The sequence below is a fragment of the Danio aesculapii genome, chromosome 5 (assembly GCF_903798145.1).
Source record: "Danio aesculapii chromosome 5, fDanAes4.1, whole genome shotgun sequence".
NCBI lineage: Eukaryota > Metazoa > Chordata > Actinopteri > Cypriniformes > Danionidae > Danio > Danio aesculapii.
The window spans coordinates 17,207,641-17,224,276 of NC_079439.1; the positions used below are offsets into that span (position 1 = coordinate 17,207,641).

A 16,636-nucleotide genomic window follows, 5' to 3' on the forward strand; every position below is an offset into this window, starting at 1 on the left:
TGAACTTAAGTGAATCATAACTGTGTCACCATTACACTGAATGTGTCTCATATTTGAAATTTACATCAATAACTCTTTGCAGTAAAGTGGATTTAAAACTTCATTGTGTAAGACACTAAATAAATGAAAATTATTTTAAGCATTATGATGTTGTTCATTTTTATAACACTGAGTCCTGCTAAACTGTCAAACCTCTGAACCTAAATCTTATGGCAGCATTCTTCCTGAAATAAATCTTCATATGATTGATAATTAATTTTTTTAATTCATTTAAATGTATTTTAATTACCCTGTCAACATCAAGTGCTACCAAATGACATGAAATGAGAAGTTATACAGGGTTTCTTCAGGTTTCAAGTCAAACTTAAGACCATTATGAATGAACTCATAGACTTAATTAGGGTTAAACATTATGGATTTTTTCTAATGGGCCAGCTACTTTTGTAAATAGTTTTTGTATTAATAAAAGATCATGTAAAAGGATGAGTTGCTTTAGTTTTCTTTACCCGATTAGGGAATTTAATTTGCTGAATTTGCAGTAAAAATGTTTCATTATTGGTGATTGGGTTTCGGCTCAATAAGGTAGCTTTACCTGGACAGAGGAGAATTAAGACCTGTTTAAAATGATTTAAGACCTACAACCCAATGTTTCAGTGAATTTAAGACTATTTAAAGGCTGGTTAATACTTCTGTGTCAAGCGATCATCGTGTCCCACAGCGCCACAGCGTTGCTGTGCATTTATACTTCAGCATGGTGTTTGTGTTGCTCTGCAATAACACTTCCAAAATGCTAGCTGGCAGTGAGGTTATGTTCCTCTGTGTCAAGTTTTTTCTGCTGGTGTTTTTTTTTTATTTTTTTTTTATGAACGCTACCTTAATGTACAAGCAGCTAAAACGTGCTCATTCTGAGGCGAGAACCGATGGACGTGCAACCATTTTAATCATAAGGTAAACACAAAACAAGTTACCATCTGATACCCTGAAATAGATACTGACAGCACTAATAAGAAAAATGACACTTTTTTCACTCTTGAAAATTGAGGGCAGTTTATGAACAATAATTATGTGTTACTTAAAGATTAAAGTGATAAGCATACATGTTGAGTAAAAAAGACTTTATTATTTTTATAAGTAGCTATCAGAAATGAATGAATTAGTTATAATTATTATTTCTTTACTATCTTCTTCTTTTTTTAAATGTTAATAAATACATTAACAGTGGTTATCAAAATGATTTTGGTATTTTACTGGTTTAAAAAAATTATAGGCCATGCATGTGGTTAAATTCAAGTGAAGCATGCAGGCACTAAAATTTGCTAATTAAAAATAGCATTAAATAGTACTAATATAAATATATATGCTCTTTACTTTTTTTATCATTGTGCAAAAGAGCTTTGAAGTAACATAAAACTGACAAAACGGCACTGACTTTTATAAACATAGACATGTCTGTAGGGATGCAACGATTAAAGGTAAAGGCTTCTCAACACTTTGTTTCTGCACGGAAAAAAAGTGCTGCAACTAAACAAAGGTCAAAGGCCAACTGTCTGCTAATTTAAAGTTCCGAGCTTGTACACCGAAGCTAATATGCACGCTAGCGCTGTGAACCTACACTGGTCTCATGGTTCGGTTATGATTATCATGCCATCAATTCGGTTCAATTCGATATATCAGTGCATCATGGTGCATTGACGATGCTTTCCATACACATTTTTATATTTTCTTCACAGCAAAATTCTTGTATTAAAATGTATGAATACATTTATATTGATATATTATTTGTAATACAATTTTGTCATTTAATACAAACAGTCAGATATATAAACTGTACCTTTAAACAACACGAGCATTTATAGCAAATATTATACTCAAATGTAAATATCCTGCTTGCTTTCTGATCCTAGTCTACCAAGTTCTCTTACACCCCTTTGATTGGTCAAACCCTCAACAAAAACGGCTGCGATTGGCTCTTGCGCGCTGCGCTCTTTACAGATGAGGGACACTGATAAGCGGCAGGGGCGAACACAGCTGATCCATGATAGACACGGTGGAGAAAACTCTGCAGGCACGCGCTTGTGTCTGTATCCAGAAGTATCGCTGTAAAACAGCCGAGAGGAGAGGAAAAGTCATGCCAGCAGGTCTATTGGGCCCACAGTGAGTGAGTGAGTGAGTGAGTGAGAGAGAAAGAGAGAGAGAATGGAGTACTTTCATTCTTTCAATCGCAGTGAAATAGAGTCTTCTGCTGTAAGTGTCAGTGAAAGACTGATCCAGCAAACACACACACGCAGTGAAATTGTGCACAGTTTCTGCGTTTTTACGTAGTTGGAGCGTTGTAAATACTTGTGCTCGCCTCCCTCACCATAGTAAGCTACGGCAACATAGCGCATATGAGATAAATGACATTGGTACATAATAACTGGTTATGATTATTACTGAACCGATACCGAATTGTCCGCATCTGCATCACGGTGCACCGAAGAAACAATTCATTTTGACACCCCTAATGCACGCACACTGGATTAAGGGCTGATTTGAACTATGGCTGATACTTTTAACTAAGGGCCGTTCACAGATCCTGTCTTTTGTACACGCAAGTTAGTTCATTCTAATGGAGGTGCACGTCTTGCGCTTTCCAGGCGCACCTAGTTGAAAGAATGCTGTGAGTGCACTTTGAGTCACCTGACAAGAGCTGACTGATCAGCTTCATACTTTGTATGGAATACACACATCTCTACTCCAAAGAAAAAAAAATACGTAAGAAAAATACCAAACAAGTTCACAGTATTAGTTGATCAAAAGTGCCTTTCAGACAGAGGTTCAGCAGTCTTTCACCACTTATTTACATTAGACAAATACAATTTTTTTTTACTCTTATTTTTATTTATTTATTGTTTGCTTGTTCTGTCATTTATTTTATTATTATTTATTATTATTTTGTGCAGTATTAATGGATTAATAAGCAGCAATAAATAACACTTTAAAATGTAAGGATTTACTAAACTAGTAGCGTTTTAAAATTAACGATTGCATAATAATCGTGAATAAACCATTATTATTTCTCAGACTGTAATCGTACAACCAAAATATATAACCATTGCATCCCTACATGTCTAAATAAGTAATTGCACTGATCAAACTCACATGACATCCAGCACAGAGTCGTTTCGCAGCACCTTATGCGAGACATCCACAATCAGGTAGAGGCCACCATCGGTGTGCTTGATACTGGTGGAGTATCCAGGCCACACCTGAAGCCTGATGGACACACATTCAAGAAACACAAACAATCGCCATTATCCTGAACACAGAATCAGTGCGTGAACTATTACGGCAAGTGTTGCTGAAACGGTTCATATACAGTCTGGTAATCATAGGCCAGGTGGGAAAACACCGTGGCCTTAAACGTAGATTTATTCGGTGTCAAGCCAAACAATGCGAAGCACATCAATTTCAGATGGATCGCAATCACGGTCAATCAGGTCTGTGAAAAATACCTGTGTTTGCCCAGAATCACTACTGCATTGGGGTCGTAATGGTTTCTGCCCACCAGCTTCAGCCCCAGTATTTTCATCACTCTAAAACGAGAAAGAGAAAAGTGAGATGTCAGAGCTGACTGTCAACAAGCCATTAAAGCACAGACTGGTCTCATATGCACAGAAAAAAGTAGAGCAATACTCCACAGGGCTCAACAATACAGCCGAACGCTCATGTGGTGCACAAGCGAACAGCTTAACTACAACAGCAGGGTCATGCTGTTTTCACACTGCCAGTGCTTCCCAATACTTGACTTAATATTTACTTTATTAACGTACGTACATTTTCAAATGGTCACTGCTAGTCAGCCATTGAGAATTATTACTAATTTAATCATCACAAGTTTACATGAAGAAGAGGATCACATTTACATTCATTGTCATTTAAGAAATATTCTGGTTTCAAATCAAGTGCATGTCATTTTTTAACTACAGTTATTATTACAAACTACACTCACCGGCCACTTTATTAGGTACACCTTACTAGTACTGGGTTGGACCCACTTTTGACACACACACAGCACCACACTCTCTCTCATTCATTCATTCACACACACACACACACACACACACACACACACACACACACACACACACACACACACACACTCACACACAAACACAGCACCAGGCCAGCGATGCACAGCATCACAATCTCTCTCTCTCTCATTCACACACGTACACACACATAGACAGTACCAAACAAGTGAGACACAGCATCACGTTCTCTCTTTCTCACACACACACACATAAACGGCATCCACGCAGATGCTTGCTCGCTCGGGAGTGATATTGTAAGACGTCCGCTCCCGTTCAAATAACACCAAAGTTACCGACTGCTCCCGCACTTCATTTCGGAAATTTATTTCCCAATGCAGACTTCTAGTTCGTATTTACCACATCTCCTTTCTTGTTCGGTCGAAACCCGAAATACTGCCAAACTGCAGAAGTTGTGTTCTTTTTCGAGACCAGGTCACTTGGTGCGCGACTCGCCATCTTACCTCACCTCTCTCTCCTCCACACTGTCCCGTGATCAATCACACATACGCATTTTAGGCATTAAATAAATAATATTTAATACTTGTTTCCTATATAAGTGCATTGTTTTTTATGATGGTATAACAGTATTGAAACTGATACCGTTGCTATTTTCAGATGCCACGATTTATCACATTACTGCCCAAGCCTACTGGCCATTCTCCTCTGACTTCTGGCATCAACAAGGCATTTGCGCCTAAAGAACTGCCGCTCACTGGATATTTTCTCTTTTTTTGACTATTCTCTGTAAACACTAGAAATGGTTGTGCATGAAAAACCCAGTAAATCAGCAGTTTCTGAAATACTCAGAGCAGCCAGTCTGACACCAATAACCATGCCACGTTCAAAGTCACTTAAACACCATTATTCCCCATTCTGATGCTCGGTTTGAACTGCAGCAGATCATCTTGACCATGTCTACATGCCTAAATGCATTGAGTTGCTGCCACATGATTGGCTGATTAAAGACTTACGCTAACGAGCGGTTATACAGGTATACCTAAAAGGGGCAGATGAGTATAATTGTATTAATTACAATGCATCTGATACAAATCAATTATTAGATGGAAAAAATAAGAAAATTAAGCGATATACGCTTACATAAACTAGCAGTTAACTAAAAATAGAAATAAAAGATATTAAAACTATATGAAAATATCTAAATGATAAATAAAGTAAAGAATTTATGATGCAAGCGAATCGGAGAGAAAGCAAGTAAATCTGTAAACATTAAAATACTTACTGTTTCAATAACAGTATAAAACAAGATCTAAATAAATGACCAATTAATAAGGCCCACAACACTTCAGTGTAATTAAACTAACATTTTATTCTGCAAAAACTCTATAGAAACCACTCAAAATATAAATATAATCACTCATAAAATCATAAGCAACACATTTTTTCCATTTAATCCCTCCAAGAATTGCCCCAATTCAGTTATTATTGTAAATAAATCACCGCAACCTCGATTTTCGGCTTTTGAAGTCGAAATGGATTTTTGTGGTAATACATAAATATGCATTAACGACACAAATCCTAGCAAATTAGTTTAACTTGCATTGAGCCCAAAATATTGCCTGAACACGGAACCCGTTGTTTTCATTCTTCTTCTGGTTGCTACGTCACGCAGTCCGTAATGCGATTACACTTATTTAATTCTCTGAAACTGCTTGATGACCCCCATCTCTGACGTTTAAAATATGCTGCGCAGAGAAATTGAGTGAGGCAGATGCCGCTGAGCGCTCTCCTGAGAGCTTGTTTTCACTCCTGGCTATCAAGAGCAAACAGGGTGTTCAGTGCCCACCGAGACCGCAGCTAATTGTAGATTTCAAACATGGTTGACTTCAGACAGGCCCAGTGCTGAGACTCCAGGACACCACACGAGGGAATCCGCTTAGTGATATGACTGCTAAGGGTTTTGTTTTACAAGGGACGAGAGTTCTGTCTGTAACCGAGAGGGAAGAACTGTGGCTAATGAAAACACAGAGGTGTGACATTCACTCAGAGACAGGGTTATCCAGAGCCTTGCTATTAATGTTACTGTGGATGTCAATTTAAAGGTGCATACATATAATTAAAGATGTCACACTAGAGATGATTAGAGATCTTAAACTGCAGTATTGGAGCCAATTAAGACTTTTTTAATTAATATGATCACTCAATTCTTGATTTTTTGTAAGCTATCATGCAGACCACATAAACCAGACTACAATTTGTGGCAGTAATGCGAGTCTGTGTTTGAATGAGGTGAAGTTTTTAATTGCAATATTGTCTTAATCTTAACATGACCGTGTTTAGTACTCTATATTAGATTTACTTAAATCTTGCACAAAGAGTTAGTTTATTTTGCGAAGCAATATTAATATCAAGAATGTGTTGTGTTTTTTTTCTTAACGCGTTACAAATCAATTTAATTTGAATAAAAAATCTATTTAATATAATACTTACTATTAGAACTGGGCGATATGGCAAAATTGCAATCTCAAGAATTTGTTTCTATATTGAACGATAACGATATTTATTTCGATATAGGGTTTTAATGCTTCTACCTTTAAAAGAGTATCCCCAACCAAGACTGAAGGCGGATACCGCTGGCAGACAAATTAACCGTTGGCGGGAAATTTAACTGTTGGGGAGGGAAAGTGAACTGTTGGGGTGGGAATGTGAAACGAGCACACTAAACAATACTGTGTGACACAGCATGACCTATTTTCGGCCGATAATTTTCAGCGACCAAAAAAATTGGTGAATCTCTAGTATCAACACAATAAAAAAAATACATATAATTATTGAGCACCAAATCAGAATATTACAGTTATTTTTGAAACAATGAGACACTTAAGACTGGAGTAATGTGCTGAAACAAGTTCTACTCGAAATATCTTAAATAATAAATAAAAAAACATACTGATGTTTAGTGATGAAAATAATAATAAATATTATTTTACCTGTATAGTGTGTTTAATATGGTTAAAGACAAAACACATGCAAAATAATCAGTCAACAACACGGCTGAGCATTTATATATATATATATATATATATATATATATATATATATATATATATATATATTTATGAGAATTTAACATGTAAGAATGTATTTTTTCTTAAAAGGTATATGTCTGAGATGGCAAACTGGAACGCTGAGGATCTATTCACATGAATACAGGTATTTTCAAAACCACACTTTATTTATTTATGCGGTTTCATAGTTTGTCCACACAAGAGTTCGATGACAAACTGAAACTTTCTAAAAACTCCGGCCAGAGTGAAGATTTTATGAAACTCCAGGTACACTGTGGTCATGTGGACACTATGAGGTCAACTCATAACAACATCAAGCATGCTGTTCCTTCCTTTCTGATTGCACAACACAACTGGGTTCACAGCAAATGTGGAAGATGCGAATGAGGCAAATTTTGTTTCAAATATTGTTCACTCCGCAGGATGGTAATCTGCCTCTGTTTTTACATTTGCATTGACTTGTACACAATTTACTTGCCAAAATGTTTAATTCTTCATTTGTTCACGGGCAAGGAAGTTCCGTAATTTTAATAAACAAGACCATTCACAGAGCTTGCAGGTAAACTCACAGTGGTTAATCAAGAGCATATTTGATTATTTTTTTCCACTGTTGGCATTAAGAAGGGACACAGAAACGTTAAATGACTAGCAAGCAGCAGCTAAATGTTTTTAAAGGTGTTTTTTTTCAAAAACAGTGAAGATGGGAGTGAGTCTGAATGTGTACGTGCTCATTCCTGCAATGTTCCTTCTGCATTTACACAGAGCAGAATTCTGGGAAATTCCCGGTAATGTTACAACTTCTCCTTCCGGAAAATTGGCAAAACGAATTTATCGGTATTTTCAAAAAGGGCTTGTTGTGATCTCTTTCTGAAAAAAAAGAAAGATCTCTTCACACATGATCTCTTTCTGAAAAATTGCTTATTAATTGTTATTTTCCAGAAAAGTCTGTATGTGTGAAAGGGGTTGGTTAGGCGTGCCCACAACAATGCGGTCTTGCATTTTCAAAGCTGGGAATATAAAAATACCTGTGTATGTGTGGACTTAGCCTCAGTAACATTAGAAACACATCATTAGCTGTCTGATAATTTACCCAAGCCAAAGGCTAATGACATCAATTACCAGCATTGCAGTGAGCCAGGACTCAATCTGCAGGGATGCCAGAGAGTACTAAGCATCAGCTGTAATAACATATTTGCCAAATATTGGCCAAGCAGATTTGGGAAAATCTCCAGTGCATTTCAGTATTCCTACTACAATGATTCCTATTCACAAAGCGTTTTTGCAGTGTTGAGCAACATATATAGACATATAGCAGACATATCTGAATTTCTCGAATGCAATGGCAATCATAGGAGTTTATGTCAGAAACCTCTCACAACTGTGTTCTGCACATTGACGAATCCACATAACAAACAGATAGAACGTAAATAAGATTCATTGTGAGTTGTAGACAGCTTCACTGATTATAGGATCTAAGACGAGTGACAAATTTTCATTGATTATAAGGGGAACGCTCTTTGCACGCTTTCTAGAATCTGACTAAATTGCCTCACAGATTCACTCTCGAAATTGTAGTGAGTGACATAGCAATAACCATTAATCCAAGCATGCCACTTGCCATTGTGCAGCATTTTCTACATCGATTACTTTGCTCAATTGAGTGGAAGTGGAGCAGATAGAGCTGGTGTGAGTCAGAGAAGGCGGAGACTAATTAGCATATTCATAGTTCCATGAACAATGAATGATGAAGAGTGGAGTTATTTTGAGAAATATAGTAAATTTTATTGGGAAAAAATACTAAATTTTGCTTATTAAAGTGAGTGAAATAATAATAATAATAACTAGTGACCGCAAGGAAATCTGACTTCTGTAGTGTTTTGAGAATCCAGTTATGTAGATACACACCTCCTTAAGACCACATTGTAGAACGGGATACAAAGGTCAGAGCTGGGTGGCAGAATCTTTGTCAACTGGACCTTGATGTCGATCTCCTGATTGTCGGTTTTCCTTTCAGCCTTCAGATGAACCACCTGATTAACAGCAAAGGCAAAGTAAACTTGGAAAAAGATAGTCAAAGCAAAAATTATTCAGACACAAAGGTGTAATTGTTGTTTGTTTGTTTGTTTTTGTATTGGGGTGCAGGACACTAGTTCATTTAAGTGAGGACAGCAAAATTAAACTGTGACATATACCCACAAAATTCCTCATACAGTAGACTAAAGGCCAACAGGAACTGCCATCGTTTAACTGTGAGCTCCTGAAGTATTTATCCTTTTCTAAACTATAGCGAATTAACTGTGATAATCAGACAAATGTGTTTGAATATTGTTATGATATGGTCAATCTAAACCCATGTTTCCCAAAACTGTTCCTGGAGGCACACCAACAGTACATATTTAGCATGTCTTCCTTATCGGGTCATCTTCGATAGCACCCTTTCATTCACTGCACATGTTAATAATGTCACCCGATCCGCTTATTTCCACCTTCGAAATATAAATCGTTTACGTCCTTCCCTCACACCTCATTCAGCTGCCATTCTTGTTCATAGTTTAGTCACATCCCGTTTAGATTACTGTAATTCCCTTCTGTTTGGCCTCCCTAAAAAAACTCTTCATAAATTACAACTGGTACAAAACGCTGCAGCCCGTATTATCACAAAAACCCCCTCTATCTGTCACATCACACCCATTCTACAGCAGCTTCATTGGCTTCCCATCTCTTTTAGAATTAATTATAAAATACTTCTTCTCACTTTTAAAGCCATCCACAATCTCGCTCCTCCATACCTTGCTGATCTTGTTCATATCGCCACACCTTCTCGAACACTCAGGTCTTCTTCTTCCATTCACCTCACTGTTCCCTCTGTCCGCCTTGTCACCATGGGGAACAGAGCCTTCAGCCACTCTGCTCCTCAGCTTTGGAATTCACTTCCTCCTGATCTCCGTAATTTAGACTCTCTTTCACAATTTAAATCCAAACTCAAAACACATCTGTTTAGAACAGCTTATACTCTTTAACCCGACTGCATTTAAAAAAAAAAAAAAAAAAAAAGTTTGTATTGTATTTTATTGATTTTATTGTGTTTTTATTTGAACTGATTGTTCTAGCTGCTCTGTACGGTGACCTTGAGTGTCATGAAAGGCGCCTTAAATAAAATGCATTATTATTATTATTATTATCTGACCCATTAACTTCAGGTTTTGGAGTCTCTTCTTATGTTTTTACATTAGAAAGAGGTTGAAAATGTGTACTGTTGGTGTGCATTCAGGAACAGAGTTGAGAAACACTGATACTTGATGGAACTTGACCATAGTCACAATAACAAACCTCAAACTGGAAACCAGCTATTGAACACAACAGGAAACTTCAAGTGAAAGCAACAATTCCTCACACCCATACAAACCTCTTCCAGACGTTTTGGCAGGTAGAGGATAGATCCGTCAAAAGCCACCACCTCTCCAGTAGTGGGCCGATGCTCCTTCATCATACCAAAGCGCATGCTAAGTGATTCAACGTTCGGGCTGTAAGAGGTAATTATTAACAGCATAAATCATGTGCCCTTAAAAGACAATGGTGCTAATCACTGCTATTCAGTCTTAACTTATTATGACTCTAAATTTGTTCTTTATTGTGCGAAGCAGGGCAAATCAAGAGAGATGGAAAATGAAAGTGGGGGGAGGGGGGTGTTTAAAGTTGATGTTATTCTTAACAGTTTGCTGCCCATAATTGACAATCAATAAATTTTGAACATAATATTGCCTTTTTTCTGCTTTGCCAAACAAAAAATGGTTCAAAACAAATTTGGAAAAGTTTGTAAAGAAATTATTTGAAAGGTTAATTACTAGTTAAAATTGTGAACCGTTTCCACCTATCAAAAGTTATGTTTCCATCCAAAAATGCAAAGTAAATTTATGCGCAAAACAGGAATTTTGTAAAAAAGATGTGCGAATTAAGCAGCATTTCCATCCAAAACTAAATCGTCACTTTCTGATTAACTGGCACCAAATATCAAAAGTAAAAATTGAATTTGCTGCGGTAGGAGAAGCTGTGTGAATCTTTTCTTTATTTAATAAATGACTTGCACCTCAAAAAACAAATGCCGACGCGGCATGAATGCGCGGTGGAATTTGAAGGTGTAAGACGCGGAGCACAGACGCTCTTGATTCTTGAGGTCAATAATAATATAAGAAAACTAATACTGAAATGGTTATTGCGTTTTAGAATGACCAAAACAACATTTCAGATGTTTTACAATGTGCTCAGCCTGCTGGTTTGTTCATTCACACATATTTTTATCATTACATGATCTCTTATAACAAAATCACATGACCTTTTTTAATGCGCATACTAGAATTAGTTCGGTAAAAGTGTTTACATCGTAGTTTATATGCATCTTTACTTATCGAATAAAAAGTTTATCCTACTCAGTTATGCACATTTTTTAATGCGTATTTTCAAAACTTAAGCACATCATGATATTTCCATCAACCCTTTTTTATGCGCATTTTGGATATAAAAATTTGTGAAGGACACATAGCTAATGTCATATCTAACCAGCTAAGACATAAGCACAAAAACATACTGACCAAATTATTATTTATAAAGATATAAATCTGTCAGTATAATATATCCTTATTCTTATTACTCCTGAAATAAAAGGCATATGCACAGGCATAAACACTGCAGTTCTATTCCTTCTATTGTGAGCGTGAATGTAGTGTATGCATAAAAGACAAGGTGTGTGAAAAGCCCCTAATAGAAACCATTTGGACGTGTCAGATAATACACATTATGTATGTCTTTATCTAATGTAAAAGTGAATCATTTTAAACAAGTCAAAGTTGATTTATTTTATAAAATTTCAGTTAGATGGTAGTAATACATATTATTATTCTTAATAATTTTATTCTTATTCCTTTTTAAGACTCACGTAAAAGTAACATGGTACTGGAACACTGCATAGTTTTTGCAGCAGATGGGGATGTAGTTTGATCCGATAGATATGGGACTGCCTTTGGTTCCTATTTTCTGCAGAGGTTCCCTGTAGAAACACATGGTAAGAGAAACATTACCCAGTTACTATGAATAACTACACTTGTCAAGGAATTTATTTGTAAATTAGGTAATATTACGTCACAATTCATTTAGAATATATTTAATATACACATTTAAATTTGCATTAAGTCATTTAACAGACGCTTTTATCCAAAGCGACTTACAAATGAGGACAAGGAAGCAATTTACACAACTATAAGAGCAGCAGTGAATAAGTGCTATAGACAAGTTTCAGGTGTGATACAAGTTTCATACTTATGCTGAATTATTTAGGACTCTTGCAATTTTTTTGTGTGTGAAAGTAGTATCACTCCAGACACAAATCTGCATTATTAGAAATGAAAATGTTTATTTTGCTATTCATTTTTATTTTATTTTACTTTAATAAAATATTAATTAAAATTGTATTCATTTAAAAATAATATTTATTTTAATAAAAATATGCATTTCTTCAAAAACAAAATATAAATGACCCAAAAAATTCAGAATGATCCAAAACTGCAAACATGACAAGAAGTGTCTAAAAGAGAATTCATACTTCACTGTCTCAATTTTGACTTCAACTTTAGGTGGTGTTCCTGGAGCAACTGGGGCATCTTCAGAGGCAGAGGAAGCAGAAATCAAAGAGAAAGGGGCAGCGATGGAAGGGGAAGGACTTGATGGGCCAATCGGTCCACGACCAACACTCATATGAGGCATTGCTGCTCTGCCAAAACCAGTAAATCCTCTACCTAGGAAACTGTAACCACATGAACCAAAAGTCAAATTACCAACATTTTGTGATGTGTGACTAACACTGTGTGATGCAGCCTATAGATCGCAGTTATATGACCTTAAAAGTCAAGATACTCAAGCATAGATTTTTTTTTATTTTATTATTTTTTATTTTTTTATTTAAAGTTTGCAATATAACACAAGCAATGACTGCAAACTCACGAGCGATGCGTTTTTGTCCAGAATTATTTTATAAATGTCTGCTTCTGCCATTTTTACATACAAACATAGTTGTCTATTTGAAAATACAACTGTATTTCCAGACTTTTAAACAATCAAATGTATAAACAAATTTAAACACCTTTGATAAATAAAACATGAATAACTCTAGACACTCCAACAAACTGTAGTAACAAATCAAACATTGAATAACAAGCCTTGGTGGTATTACTGAATGTCACCTGATAGATTCTTCTGAGCGAGCCTCTTCTCTTTTTGGAGTCAAAGATGCTCCAATGATGGTGGGTTTAGGCTGGAAATCTGCCCCCATATCACCTGCTGCACCCCGTCCTGAAAACAAATATTCAAAACAGACATATAATAGATTCATCCTATCAGAGAAACTCTAGTTTCTATGTTTATTAGTGGAGTAACGGATCACAAATGTCAAAGTCTCAACAATGGGGTTTTTTTGTCACGGATTGGACCATTTTGCAGATCAGCCAAAAAGGGGAGGGGACAAATGTAATTTGTTTTACAAATTTTTTTACAATTTTTGTAACATTTATTACAAAAACAGCACTGCAAGACACTTTTGGTTTTAACAAACAGAACTTAGAACCTGTAATTTTATTAAAAATAAAATTAAGAAATAATCAGCTGAATAAAAATAAATGGTAAAATATTCAGTACAGTGAAAAATTCACTGTTACTACTACTGTTGCTGATAACGCTAAATGTAGAAATCTAACATAATTTGTACAATAAATATTTTATTTACTTTCATTTTCAATAAATGATTCACTCATAAAACTTAATGTTTAATTGCTAGATGTATCATTTTTGTAGAATTGTTCAGTGGTTTATTTTTTGATGGCTGGTTGTCGCCACCTTTTGGTTAAATAATGTAATTGCTGCCTACAACTTTCATTTTTGAACGTTGTCAAATGCATGTTGGTGATTTTAATCTTCACCATAAACATCAGTGGTTTTATCTGAACTATAAACCGTTATACCAGTACTTCTTTGTTATTTGACTGTTTGTAACTTCATAATAAATTTAAAAGACTGAAGACTTAAACTCTTTCTTGATTTTTGCGTTTTCAGATTTGGATGCAGCGATTTGAAGGATTAATAAATGTGCAAAAGTGTGGTTGTTGAGATCCCCATCTTTTATTGTTTAATTGTGCAGCTTACATTGATTGCATTAAAGCAGGCTAAACAAGTAGTGACAGAAAATACTTTTAATGAAACCCACCATGTCCCGAAAAACCTACCACAACTTCTTCAGTCACATTTTATAGGAAAGCCTAAATTCTTTCATACATGTGATTTGAATGACGCGAGAGGCGTACTCTCTGCAATCGTTACAAATATAAGATTAATTTACCTGTAGAAAAAAATTTTTAATCCACAGGTCACGTGTGTTCCGAACCGTGGGTTGTGATTAGTAAGAATCACAGATCAACCGTGATCTGTTACACCCCTAATATTTATCCTTAGAATTTTGATTCTGTTAACAAGAACTATAGGAAATTATCTGAACAACAAATAAATTGCAGAGAAAAAAAACACACATTAAATCTGATTTTATGTCAAGAGACATAACACAAATTTAATTATTTCACTTTTTTTCCCTATGTGATATTTGACATTCTGCCAGCTGACTTAATTACAGAACCAGAGTGTTACGAACATAAGAAACACTGCAACAACGAAACATAGGATATTATAGTACTGAAAGATCGTGCCAGACTTATCTTTAAATGTCATGTTTGTTTGCATTAGGAAAATTATTTTTGCTGTGCAGCACCGACCCCAAAAAAAAAGAAAGAAAGAAAAAGAAAAAAGAAAAGCAGAAGCTCCCCAAAGAGTGTGTGTAATGCAAAAACCTAGAAAGGTCACTGATACAGCATCCAAGGACTGTCTGAAGCACTATTTAAGCCCTTACAAAGAAAAAAGCACTTAAATGCAAGATTAATGTGCTTACTTTTAGCATTTGTATTTACAATGCAGATTAAGTTTGTTTACATTATTAGCTACTTGACCTTCCTGCTGTCTTCAGCAGTAAATTGCAAGTCTAAGTGGTGACTATTGTTGGTGTTGCCAAGGATACAAGAATGATGGCGCACAATTTAATGCCCACTGCAATCAGCACCGTGCTGACAAGAATAACGAAATAGGTGCAAGTTTGATTAAATACAACATATAGCATTCAGACATGTTGTCTTTACAATGTACAGTATACAGCTGGCCCTTCATATGATGTTGGCATGTAGCTTCATTAAAAAAACTGTAAAATACAGTACTACTGTGAAATATTAATACAATGAAAAAAAATTATGCTAAATGCTAAACTTTGAAATTAAGGAAATAAACATTTGGTGCACATTATTTATGTGGAAAGCATTATGTTTTTCAGGATTCCTTAATGACAAGAAAAAAAGAACATTTATCTGAAACAAACACATAATAAACATTAGCATAATAAATATCTTTACAGTCACTATTGATTAGAAAAAAGTCTACTTTGTACATATAATCTTTTTAGATATTTTAAATCAATGAAGGCAAGTAATAAATAGGATTTGTGTTGGCAAAGTACAAGCAAGCACAAAAAAAAAACAACAACAAAAAAACAAGGCATCAAACAAGCAGTTGCTATCCACCGAAAAATATATGCCATGTATTCTGAAGCAGAATAGTTTTTAATGGGGCTTTTTGGAGCTGGAGAGAGGCTGATCACAGTCTAATGTTACTGCATGCACAAGAACAGCTTTTACATGCTGTGTTCCATGAAAGAAACATCACAATAGGTTTGAGTAAAAAGAGGATGAGTAAATGGTGTCACGACTATATATTTAATGTCCCGGACATACAAAACCGACAGCAAAGAACTATAGCAGTGATGAAAGCAGAGTTGTCGCCTAATATGTATCTGGGTTAAAAAGGTGAATCAGAACACATTATAAAGACTAAGGACAACTGACAGGTACATTTAAAGCCTGTGTGTAAGGAAATAAATGTCTACATCAGCAGGTATCAATAGTCTGTAGTCAATCATCTAATAACTTTAAACGAAGCAGAGCATGATTACTGTTGATCACTTTCGTTGTTCCAGATGGACAGAAATATGAATGTATTCATGCATTTAAAAGTGCATAATAATTTATTTAAATGGTAAAATGACCGAAACAATTAAGAACCTTGCCTGTGTCAGTTTCCTTTCATTACTTTCATAATTATTATTCACTCCTATAATAAATATGTCACTCCTATAAAAATAAAAAACACCAACACACACACACACTTAAAACCAATAAAATTTATATCACATACCAACAGGTGCAGCACCTCTGCCCCATGTCTTTCCTGGCTCAATTCCCAGACCCCTAAACATGGACACCAGTGACGATCCAGTTCCAGGAGAGCCAACCTAAAAGAAGAAAAGTCTAAGACTTCATACATAAATCTATTACCAAAAAATGAGTGCAAGTGGAATTTGAATTAATACATTTATTTAATGTAATTTAATAATTCTCTACT

At 35.5% G+C, this 16,636-nt stretch overlaps 1 protein-coding gene across 1 annotated transcript in view; it reads right to left on the reverse strand.

Moving 5' to 3' along the window:
• piwil2 (piwi-like RNA-mediated gene silencing 2) overlaps nt 1–16,636 on the reverse strand; it is a 39,208-nt gene that overhangs the window by 20,691 nt on the left and 1,881 nt on the right. The window contains exons 2-9 of the mRNA XM_056456861.1: nt 16,430–16,526; nt 13,333–13,441; nt 12,696–12,896; nt 12,033–12,143; nt 10,506–10,623; nt 9,005–9,129; nt 3,495–3,575; nt 3,142–3,255 (exon numbers count right to left, since the gene is read on the reverse strand). Coding sequence (XP_056312836.1) covers nt 3,142–3,255; nt 3,495–3,575; nt 9,005–9,129; nt 10,506–10,623; nt 12,033–12,143; nt 12,696–12,896; nt 13,333–13,441; nt 16,430–16,526 — 956 coding nt within the window. The remainder of the gene's footprint in view (nt 1–3,141; nt 3,256–3,494; nt 3,576–9,004; nt 9,130–10,505; nt 10,624–12,032; nt 12,144–12,695; nt 12,897–13,332; nt 13,442–16,429; nt 16,527–16,636) is intronic.